We start from the raw sequence: 11,845 nt of genomic DNA on the forward strand, positions 1-11,845 counted from the left end.
TTATTTATTTGTTTACAACTGTACAGGTATGATGTGTTATTTCATCGTTTATGTTGATGATATTTTTCTCACCGGGAATAATCCATCTTTCATTAACAAGTTTGTAGACATGCTTGCTCACAGGTTCTCAATCAAGATCTTGGTAACCTCAATCATTTTTTGGGGGTTGAAATTATTCCCATGAAGTATGGACTTTTTCTATCATGGCATGCTCACATTTGTGACATTCTTACTCAATTTAAAATGGATAAAGTAACAACGCCTTTATGCATACCTTTTACACTTACCGAAGATGATGGAGCTCCCAAAGTTTTTTCTGCACCATACCGCAAACTTGTTGGCACTCTCTAATATATTGCTTTTACTCGTCTTAACGACTCCTTTGCTGTCAACAAACTGTCACATTTCATGCATGATCCATCTGATGTACATTGGCGATCCCTTAAACGTCTGCTTCACCATTTAAAAGGTATTATACACCTTGGCCTTTACTTTCATCGTCACTCCCCCTTGGAGCTCACCACCTTCTCGGACTCTGATTGGGGCAGAGTTTACACCAAAGGGTGCTTTACAACGGTGCATCTCATTTACCATGGTAAAAATATTATCTCCTGGTGATCTTCTCGCTAAAAGTCTGTCTCTAAATCTTCGACTGAAGTCAAGTACAAAGTTATGGCTAATGCAACAGTTGAGCTATCATGTGTTAAAAATATTATTCGTGAACTTGGTGTACCTATCTCCCATTCATCACCCCTCCACTATGACAACACGGATGCTACTTATCTCTGTGCAAATCCAGTATATCACCCATGTATGAAACATGTCGCTTTGGGCTATCATTTTGTTCGTGAACAAGTAGTTGTTGACACCCTCAAAGTTCAACACATTCATACTATTGATCAACTTGCTGATGCTATCACCAAACCATTAGGACAAGCACACTTTCTGAAACTCAGGTCCAAGATTGGAGTCACTGACAGATCCTCCATCTTGCGGGGGCGCATCAAGGAGAATCGCCAATTATGATCAAGCATCGATTGTATATATATTTCTCTATATTTAGATTACAATCATTCCATATATAGTCTCTAATTTTTGACTTACCTTTTGTACAAATCCCTATTTATGTACCTGTGTAATCAGTGAATAAAATATGAATTACAAGTCTCTTTACAGTGCACAATCATAATAACGTTTTTGGAATCATGTTTTACTTGTCTTTCACATGGATAATGGGAAAGTGTCCCTATCGAACGTACGAAACAATCAATAGAAAATGGTGTGACATACAAACAATTTGCAATGAATTAATGACAATTTTTTAAAATCTAAAAAAATTATGCAAAAAAGTGGGAGCAACAATTTCAACATTTTATCAACTGCATCCCGAAAATTAATGATTGCTAACGGGGATAAATCATTCAACCACCTAAAAATATGGCTAGTTTGTCGTGATGGTCTAAAATGGGTCCTTAATCCAGAATCACTTTCGGAATCGCCTAGGAACTCTAACAAAAGGTTGATAACATTTGAGTCGGATGTGAGTTTTGGCCTAGACATCAATGTTGACTTCGATGAGACCGATGGGAGGGTTCACAGTAAGCCCTACTTCATCGAACGATAAGAAAGGACAAAGCTATACGTGCGACATCGTCGTCTGCAACAAAGAAGACCGATGACGTACTTTTAGAAAAAAAAAATAAACATTTAAATTTTCTCGAAAGAAAGTTAAAAAAACGGAGGAAGCTTGTCTCCAAAAAATAATACTTACTGATCTTAAAATTTTGAACACAGAGCCCCAAACGGAATCGTGCGGGAAAATTTTCAAAATTTTTTAAAACTTCTACAAAAGGTCCGTGAAAAATACGACGATTAGTTTCTATATTTTTTATCCATCCATATAGGTTTTAATTTATATATATTTTTAGTAGTAATGTAAGATTAAATTTCTATGTTTTAATTTTATGTATTTTTAATTTGTAATTTAAGTTTTTTAATGTAATATATATTTTTTTTAATTAGTAAAATATTTTTGTTGGTTTTGAAAATTATGTATTTTTATTTAATACGATATAAAAAAAACATATATATTAGTGATATGGAGTGATGGTCATTTCCAAGGGTTTGTGGTGTCGTAGTAGGGATGTGACGAAGATGAAGTGATGTTGATGTGACATCGCTTTTTAATATATATGTAAAGAATATACCCTCAAAGCAACTCCAGCCGTCAAACATTTAACATCATTTTTGTGTTATGGAGGCCAAGAATCCTCCAATCAACCTTCGAATTTAACATCATTTTTTGTGCAAACTCCATTCTAACACCAAATATGAAGGTGAAGAACTTATCCAACCACAAACACCAAAATTATGATTATTTAACACAAATTTAGTGATTGCAATCCAACCTAGTTTTTAAAGGCTTTCCTATTTTGGCATCTATATTTGGTGTTAAAAAAGAGTCCCACACAAAAATTGTGTGATTTTTGAAGGTTGATTTGAATAAAAATGACCTCTAAATTAGTGTTTTAGAGGTTCATTGAAGTTGACCTAAATATTAAGGCCTTTGAAAAAACATAATTTTAGAGGTTGGTTGTAATTGAATGACCATTTTGATTTTGATGTTATGTAGTTAGAGAACCTTATAGACTTATGTGAGAATTACTTTAGTTATGGTAATTTTAAACCATTGCCTAAGTTAGAATACCAAAAATACTCATGAAACAAGTTCTGATATTTTTTGTTGTTATTTTCAAAGCCATATAAATTGGTGTGGAAATCTATCTTTAATGTTTGTGGACATTGGAAAGAGACCAATGGCATGTTCGACAAAAATAGCTTGTAGCGGGTAGCGAGTAACTTCTAACTGATAACGTTTTGTTAAACGCTACATGAAGTAAGATTTAGATTTGGAGCGTTTTGTTAAATGCTAGAAACTATAAGCTTACAAACACTCCGTATCGAACACGTCCCAAGTTTCAAGAAAATAAATCTCTCTCTCTCTCTCTCTCTCTCTATATATATATATATATATATATATATAGAGAGAGAGAGAGAGAGAGAGAGGAAAAAACACGAAAAATATTTTTGGGAAAATTTTATATGTTCGCGTAAAAAAAATGTCGAGACACGAGACATAAATTGGAATAAAATGGTAGAGGGATTTTATATCATTTTTTAGCACTATCGATCTTACTATTATGAGAAAACGACTTAGGAGACCATCAATGTTTCAAATTCATTTAAAAAGAACCATTCAAGTATTATATGCTCAAAAATCACCATTACACTAAGATATATGTTCAAAAAACACTACTGAAATAAATGTTATGTTCAAAAAACAATATCTCTATGGTTGGAAGTAACTTACATGTTTAGCGTTTAATTTTTTTTCTCAACTGAGATGGTCCTTACAGTTTAAATTTGTTTTGACTTCGGACCCTAATCGAGTTAAAAAGACAATATACCCTTATTACTTTCATTTAACATTATTTTTATTACTTATTAATTATTTATATAATTTATGTTGTTATTTATTATAAATATATCAATTGTATAAATAATTAACAAACAATAAAAATAAATGTTAAATAAAATTAATAAGGATATGTTAGTTTTTTAAGACAAAGTAAATATAAACACTATAGACCGTCAAATTAAAAATAAAAAGGTTAGGGGTTAAACATATAAAATGCCCAAAACCATGAGATGGTGTTTTTGAAAAAAACATGTATTTTATGTTGTTTTCTGAACATATGTTGAATGATATTTTTTAAATAAATTTAAAACTTTAATCGTCTCAAGTCTCCTAAGGCCATCCCCAATGGGATTGAATGAAGAGTTTAATGGATAAAAAAGATGGTGATGTGACATTCAATGGATTAAAAATGCATTGCAGGTAGAGTGTATTGAATGGGGAGTTCAATCCCCATTGAACGGTGTCATGCACTTATTTATTTATTTATTTTTTTTGTTTCTCAATTTAATATACAATTTATGTTAGAGATTTTTTTCTTTATCAATTTAATATAACTATTTATATTGAAAATAACATTTAATTAATGTAATATTTTAGTTTTATTTATTAATATTATTTATGAAAAAGAAACTAAAATGGTGATGTGGAATCCATTGAACTCTTAAGAGTTTAATGGAGTGTAGAGTTTAATGGGTTAAATAGTATAGTTAGTGGAATGCTGATGTGTCAATCGATGAACTCTTACTACTTCAATGCATTGGAGATGGTCTAAGTCATTTTTACTAATATTATTTATGAAAATGTAATCAGCCCTCCACCATACACACAGTTTTCTCTACTTTTACTGAAACACTGTTCTTTAGAAACGGAAACAGGGTTTCGATCATTCATCCCTTTTACAAACGAGAAGGTTTCCCTTCATATTTGTCTGAGGTTGGGTGCTCCTGTTCCTCGATTCAGCCTCTGCTGCGTTAATGGCGTGGGAAGTGATTCTGTGGGTCATCTTCTTTATACTGAACATATCCCTCATTGCCGCTAATCTATATCAGGTACTACATCGTCACCTTCTGCACTCTACCTCTGTAATGCTTCACGCGTTTGATCAGAAATATCGTGCTGATCCTAAGTCAAGCTAATGAATTTCTAATTACCCGATTTGGCTGTAGGGTTTTGATTTTCAGCTTTCCCCCTTTCTGGTCTATCAGTAAATAACAGTTGTTGTCCACAGCATAATGTGCATATTCCTCTTTACAGCGTTTCAATTTTCACAATAGAAGCCATTGGTTTACTAGTTTTTGCTGGCATGTAATACATTAGACGTTTTCCAATGTTCAAAAGAGACTCTTTCATAACCTTCGAATCAACATAGAACCATGGTGGTCTTTGATTAATTGGTTGTACAGTTGCGACTTGTACCTATGACCTTGCAAATGTGTGTTGTGTGATAGCATGTTAATTAACATAAAGAGTCTTTAATTAATCACTAACAAAACATCAACACATGTATATTATCCCAAATTTCCAGTATCTTATCATCTTTATAACACTTAAATGCCCCCAAAATCTAGATCAAGGTTTAAGATTTCCAACATTAAAACCTAAATTCTAATCCTTCATAAATGTTTCATTTTGGCATGTTTGAGCTGAAATCACTAACTAAACATCATCTCCAAGTTTTTAATATCTTTCTACACTACTCACTTCCAACAACTACACCCAATCTACATGAAATCAAGATCTATTAAAAGTAAAACTAAGTTTAATAGAGCAAGTTTGACTCGAAGCCTCAAATAACTCAAAATTATCAATAACTTTTCCTCTAATTCACCTTTTTTTGCCACAAAACAACGGCCATTTGACAAAAATAGCTCCTCAAACTTACATAATCACTCATATGCTTGTGTATTGCTTCTCATGTTCACATCAACAATCTATACAACCAACATTAAGTTTTCCCAATATTATCTATCACTCAAGATCATATTCATTACAATAAATTTCAAACTTTAGGATGTTACACATGGTTTTCTTTTATTTCTTTCCTGATTGCCACAAGATTTTCATACAATTATTTTTTTGATAGATGTTTCTAATGCTCTTTAAATTGTAGATTGTGTGCCTAACAGATTTGGAAGCTGACTACATGAACCCATATGACTCATCATCTCGAATTAATGCTGTGGTAATTCCAGAGATGTTGATCCATGGTGTATTTTGTGGTCTTTTTCTTGTAACAGGGCATTGGTTCATGTTCATACTTACACTCCCCATTACTATATATAGTGCCATGTTGTAAGTTCTATTTTGCTCATCTACTCAGGTTTACTTATATTATAATGATATGTATATTTGTTTCATGAATTCTATGATTTCCAACTTTTGTATTTTGGTCTGTTTCAGATACTCAAAAAGACGACATCTTATTGATGTAACTGAAGTTTTTAGATCCATTGATGCTGAAAAGAAGTACCGAATTGTGAAGCTTGCTTTTTATTTGCTTCTATTTGTTCTAATCATTATCAGGTCAGATGTTTTTTTTATCTCTTAAATACATTTTTTTCATACTCTTGTATTAAAAATTTAGAGATTTATACTTTTTAAATTGTTTATTCTGTTGTTGCTGACAGATGTTGTAATTGTGCAGGTTGGTAATAGAGGTTGTGAACAATTTGATAGATGATGATGAAGAAGGTGTACATTTATTTGGAATATTTTGATTTATTTGGTAATTTGTAACATTAGTTGTAATTTTTATGGGGGCAGAATGTGGTTCCTAAAAGATCCTTCAGGTTTTTGTAAGATTTTAGTAGTGTTTGTTTGTTGCTAAGGTACAATGTTGTTTTTGAGGTTGTTGGTTTATGGGCCCACAACAAAGTGGATTCCATCGAAGTTGTTCCATGTATCATTGTTAACAGATTACGTATGTTTTGAAATCCGTCCATGTTAAGTTCTCATTTTGAAAAAGAAATCGATATTGCTTGGTTTAAGTTCCCTTGTTTAACTTCCATTTGTTTAATCTAATTAGTAAAAACTAGTCAAATCGGTTATCAATCTCCTTTTAATCTTTAATTACTTCGGAAATATGGATGATAGAAAAACTAGGGTATTTCATGAACATAAACTAGGGTATTTAATTACTTCATAAGTTGGAGTAAAAGCCTAGGGATTTTTGCCACTGCAAATCAAAGCATAACATAGAGTTGATCATCTGATTCTAATCTGTCATCTCGTTACAAAATTCGTTTTATATCAACTTCATTATTAATAATAGGGAAAATGACTTGTAAGGGTAAGAAAGTATTAGAGTTGTACAAAAAATACCATTGAACTTTTTTTTGTACACATATCACCAATCAACTATAGCTTTTGTACACATATGACCATTAAACTTCGCCGTTGTTCAAAAAATACCATTATATTACCGATAATAATAGGTCATTAGCCACGTAGCATGTCACGTGGCATGCCATGTGGTTGCTGACGTGAATTTTACTATTTATTATGTACATATTATACCATTAAACTATTTTTTGTACACATTATACCATTAAACTTTTTTTTGTACATTTTACCATTAATGTTATATAAATTATTGAAAAAAATATCATTTCAAAAAATACATATCATTACATAAAAGTAGGTTTCCCATCACCTGATGTGGATTTTACTGATTTTCTAAATTTTAGTAAACATATCATTATAAGTCATTTTCCTATCGGTAAACAACGATATAATTTCAATGCACTTTTTTAATCATCAACCATAATCAAGAAGAGGGGGCATTATAATAAGGTAACATATACAAAATGTTTCATGAGTTTATAAGTGTGCCTCAAACGTAGTTTCCTAAAAAAATGACTTATAAGAATATGTTTACTAGACATTAGCTAAAATAATGAGCAATTGAGTATTTCTTCGCCGCTCCAAATAAAAGTCTCAAGTTCAAACCTTGTGGGTTTCAATTGATGTATGACCTACATAAATTCACAATGTAGTTGTAAAAGAAAGTCCTTAGTATCATTGTAAAAAACAAACCGTTTCCCCCAAACCTTACAAAATCAGGGAGTCACAATAGGTGATGTAAAACCCATTTTATGTAAAAATATGTATTTTTTGAAATGATATTTTTTGAATAAATTATATAAGATTAATGGTAAAATGTGTACAAAAAGTTTAATGGTAAAATGTACACAAAAAAAAAGTTTAATGGTATAATGTGTACAAAAAATAGTTTAATGGTATAATGTGTACATAATATACAATAAAATCCACGCCAGCAGCCACATAGCATGCCACGTGGCATGTTACGTGGCTGGTGACCTACTATTACCGGTAACATAATGGTATTTTTTGAACAAAGGTGAAATTTAATGGTTATATGTATACAAAAGCTATAGTTGATTGGTGATATGTATACAAAAAAAGTTCATTGGTATTTTTTGTACAAGTCTAATACTTCGTTACCCTTACAAGTCATTTTCCCTTAATAATACATGCTTCATGGTGGATGTTGCAATCTAAACATAACCAATAATTTTAGTATAAAGAATACAACCAGATATTTTGTAAACTTGTGTGTTTTCGGTATCATCTTTGCCAAATTTTTAATTCTGTTCAAGTTATTATTTCATGCATCTCAACGTACATCTGCAATATAATTTTGAAGATTTGCTCTGAATAGTATAATGTCATTTTAAGAATTCATTAGGATAAAATTAATCAATTTTGAACGGTAACAATCTTTCTATTTGATACTTAGGACAAACAAGTCATAGAAACAAATCATATATGTGTTATTTTGATCTTCAAAATCAAACCAAAACTTTAGCAATGGGTCATTTGGTGTTTACATCAGGTAACAATCTTTCTAAATATAATTGCTTTAAAAACACAATCAATGTACAACCTATTTATAAAAGAATATACCATCAGATTAACTCAAATCAAAATCCATAGAAGTTAAACCATATTTGGATGTGTAATAGTATTCACTATACATACTTTACATAGTTAACATTCATTTAATTAAAGTTTATCATTATAAGATGTTATTTTGGAGTTTAATGGTGGATGGTTATTGAACTTTTCAATGATTTTCTTTCGTCCTTAAATAAATGTCATAAATTAGGTTTTATAATATATTTTTTTTGAATTCTATAAAATTCAGTGTATTTTATGAAAATATTATATAAATTATAGATATATCATATGCATAATATGTGTGTATCCATTAAATAGGTGTTTGAGATTACTTTTTAAATTTAAAAGTTCTTTTTATAAAAATTATTTTTAGCTTTAGCTTTTGAGAGAGTAAATATAAAAATTGTTTATAAAAAATGTTTGAGTCGTATTTCTTAACTTTTGAATTTATCCTTAAAAAGGCTATTGGAAGTCACAACAAAAAAACAATTTTTTGAATTTAATTTAATTTTTTTTTTGCGAAAAATGTTTGACTTAGCTTTTCAAACTCCCAAAAGTTCTTTTTGATAACTTTTTCAAAAAGTTCATTTTCTTTGTGTATAGTTCTTTAATGACTTTTTCAAAAAGTTCATAAAAACTTAAAAAAGTTACTTTTCTTTGTGTAAAAACTTAAAAAGGTGATTTTTGACTTTAAACATAAACCTAAGCCAACCACCCCTTAAAATCAACAAATCGAAGACACTCTAATCGTAAAGCTCAATGTGTTTCAGTGTTTTGATCGGCTTCAAGCATCTGGCTGATAGATTGTTGTAACTTGTAATGAAATGAAACCGCCCCGTACTTTAAATTTTTACAAATATCGCATCTTTACCCTCCTCCTTCAATATGTTATGCACCTGCAAGATGCGCCTAAAAATCAACATTTTCTCCGATGTTCTTAGACGTGAATTCTATCCACTTTCATTTCCCTTCACCCGCCAACTTGCTTCTTCTTCTTCTTCTTCTTCTTCTTCTTCTATCCCACAAGAGTTATCAACCAATTTACAGATTTTGTGTTCCAATGGTGACCTCAACTATGCCCTGACAGATATGTCCAGATTAGGCCTTCAAATAAATTTCCAAGAGTACGACACTCTTTTAAATGAGTGTGTAAAACAGAAATCTCTGAGAGGTGGTCAGAGGGTTCATGCCCACATGATCAAAACTCAGTACAAACCGCCCGTGTATCTTGGAACAAGGTTGCTTGTTTTGTACAATAAATGTGATTATTTATCGGATGCTCGACAGGTGTTTGATGAAATGCCTGATAGGAATGTGGTTTCCTGGACAGGTTTGATGTCAGCTTATTCGAAGAGAGGGTACACCTCTGAAGCATTGAATCTTCTTGTGAGGATGTTACAATCAGGTATTCTTGTACACATTTGCAACTGTGATATGTCACTCGTATTCTCTGTTTCTGATAGCATATTGTTCTTGTAGGTACTGAGCCAAATGAGCACACGTTTTCAACTGCCCTCACTTGTTGCACCGGAGTTTATGGGCTTGAGCATGGAAGACAAATCCACAATCTTACAATCAAAAACAATTTTGAATCTCATTTATATGTCGGATCTTCCCTCCTTGATATGTATGCTAAGGCTGGTGAAATCCATGAAGCCCGTCTTGTTTTTGAAGACCTACCAGAAAGAGATGTTGTTTGTTGCACAGCCATTATCTCAGGCTATGCCCAATTGGGTCTTGATGAAGACGCCTTGAAGCTGTTCCATAGGTTTCAGAAGGAAGGAATGGCTTCAAACTATGTTACCTACGCTAGTGTTTTAACTGCAGTATCTGGACTTGCAGCATATGAAACAGGTAGGCAAATTCACAGTCATGTCCTTCGGTCTAAACTTCCCTTCTATGTGATTCTTGAAAACTCTCTGATTGACATGTACACGAAATGTGGTCAACTAAGTTACGCAAGAAGGGTGTTCGATAAAATGTCTGAAAGAAGCGTTATTTCATGGAACGCGATGCTTGTGGGATACAGTAAACATGGAATGGGTAGAGAAGTGGCTAAGCTTTTTGAACTCATGAGGAAAGAAAACCAAGTGAAACCGGATAAAGTTACATTCTTGGCTATATTATCAGGTTGTAGTCACGGAGAGATGGAAAATAAAGGGTTACAAGTGTTTGATGAAATGCTTACAGAAAAAGACGGTGTTGTCCCTGATATTGAACATTATGGATGTGTAGTTGACTTGTTAGGTCGTTCAGGTAAAGTAGAAAAAGCATTTGAATTTATTAAAAATATGCCTCTTGAGCCAAATGCTGCCATTTTGGGTTCTTTATTGGGGGCTTGTTTGGTGCATTCAAATGTTGATATTGGTGAAATTGTTGGTAATCGGTTATTAGAAATAGAGCCTGAAAATCCTGGGAATTATGTGATTCTTTCTAATTTATTTGCTTCTAAAGGGAGATGGGATGATGTGAGAATGATAAGAAATTTGATGAGTTTAAAGGCTGTGGCAAAAGATCCAGGAAAAAGTTGGATTGAAATTGATCAAACACTTCATACGTTTCATTCAGGGGATCAATCACACCCCAAAATGGAGGTGGTTTATGGTAAAATGAAAGAGTTATTAGTAAAACTTAAAGAAAACGGATATTTTCCTGATTTGAGTCGTGTTTTATATGATGTGGATGATGAACAGAAAGAGAAGATAGTTTTAGGACATAGTGAAAAATTGGCATTGGCATTTGGGTTGATTTTTAGTCCTAAAGGGAAGGCGATTAGGATCATGAAGAATCTTCGGGTGTGTGTTGATTGTCATAATTTTGCAAAAGTTGTGTCTCGAGTTTGTGAAAGGGAAGTGTTTATGAGGGATAAAAATCGGTTTCATCATATTGTTAATGGTGTTTGTTCATGTGGAGATTATTGGTAAAATGAATATAGTTTGTGGTTGCTCTTATTATGAAAATTTGTTCTATATAGATATAAAATGAATCAGAATTTTGTTTGTGTAGTGACCAATGAAACAAATTTTAGGATTGTTTGTTTGTTATATCTAATTTAAGAATGTGTTAGAGTTCATTTTGTAATAACTAAATCTAAGGCTATATATGTTAGAAACTGTTCACCCTAATGGTCTAATGGTTAGAGTGAATGAATTATTTAGACGATTAAAGGATATCTAATTTAAGAATGTGTTAGAGTTCATTTTGTAATAACTAAATCTAAGGCTATATATGTTAGAAACTGTTCACCCTAATAGTGAGAGTGAGTGAATTATTTAGATGGTTGAAGGATATGTTGAGGGTTTGTGTCATTGATTGACTGATGGTCAAAGTGAATTATTTAGACGATTGAAGGATATGCTGAGGGCTTGTGTCATTGATTTCGGCGGGAGTTGAGACTCCTACTTTCGCCTAACTGACGTTTTATTTATTTATTTACAACAACAATCA

General features: G+C 32.0%; 2 protein-coding genes across 2 annotated transcripts; both read left to right on the plus strand.

Annotated features, from left to right (window-relative positions):
- The first annotated feature begins 4,281 nt into the window (after window positions 1-4,281).
- LOC145070575 (Cornichon family protein) lies at window positions 4,282-6,465 on the plus strand. The gene is made up of 4 exons (XM_079017519.1): window positions 4,282-4,527; window positions 5,589-5,770; window positions 5,879-6,001; window positions 6,123-6,465. Exons 1-4 carry the CDS (start codon window positions 4,453-4,455, stop codon window positions 6,193-6,195), a joined length of 453 nt encoding a protein of 150 aa, XP_078873645.1. The 5' UTR covers window positions 4,282-4,452; the 3' UTR covers window positions 6,196-6,465.
- A 2,652-nt stretch (window positions 6,466-9,117) lies between these two features.
- On the plus strand, window positions 9,118-11,358 carry LOC145070412 (Pentatricopeptide repeat (PPR) superfamily protein). Its single transcript, XM_079017356.1, has 2 exons — window positions 9,118-9,803; window positions 9,878-11,358. Exons 1-2 carry the CDS (start codon window positions 9,284-9,286, stop codon window positions 11,320-11,322), a joined length of 1,965 nt encoding a protein of 654 aa, XP_078873482.1. The 5' UTR covers window positions 9,118-9,283; the 3' UTR covers window positions 11,323-11,358.
- Window positions 11,359-11,845: the final 487 nt, after the last annotated feature.

Source organism: Lactuca serriola, chromosome 8 (genome assembly GCF_051521515.1).
Source record: "Lactuca serriola cultivar US96UC23 chromosome 8, Lser_US96UC23_V15, whole genome shotgun sequence".
In the NCBI taxonomy this organism is placed as follows: domain Eukaryota; kingdom Viridiplantae; phylum Streptophyta; class Magnoliopsida; order Asterales; family Asteraceae; genus Lactuca; species Lactuca serriola.

What these genes read in the sequence shown, in the direction of transcription:
- LOC145070575 (XM_079017519.1), top strand. Translation starts at nt 4,453, where the DNA reads ATGGCGTGGGAAGTGATTCTGTGGGTCATCTTCTTTATACTGAACATA. An exon ending in TTGCCGCTAATCTATATCAG is followed by an intron (nt 4,528 to 5,588) that starts GTACTACATCGT and finishes TTTAAATTGTAG; the next exon opens with ATTGTGTGCCTAACAGATTT. An exon ending in TTTGTTCTAATCATTATCAG is followed by an intron (nt 6,002 to 6,122) that starts GTCAGATGTTTT and finishes GTAATTGTGCAG; the next exon opens with GTTGGTAATAGAGGTTGTGA.
- LOC145070412 (XM_079017356.1), top strand. Translation starts at nt 9,284, where the DNA reads ATGTTATGCACCTGCAAGATGCGCCTAAAAATCAACATTTTCTCCGAT. An exon ending in TGTGAGGATGTTACAATCAG is followed by an intron (nt 9,804 to 9,877) that starts GTATTCTTGTAC and finishes TTGTTCTTGTAG; the next exon opens with GTACTGAGCCAAATGAGCAC.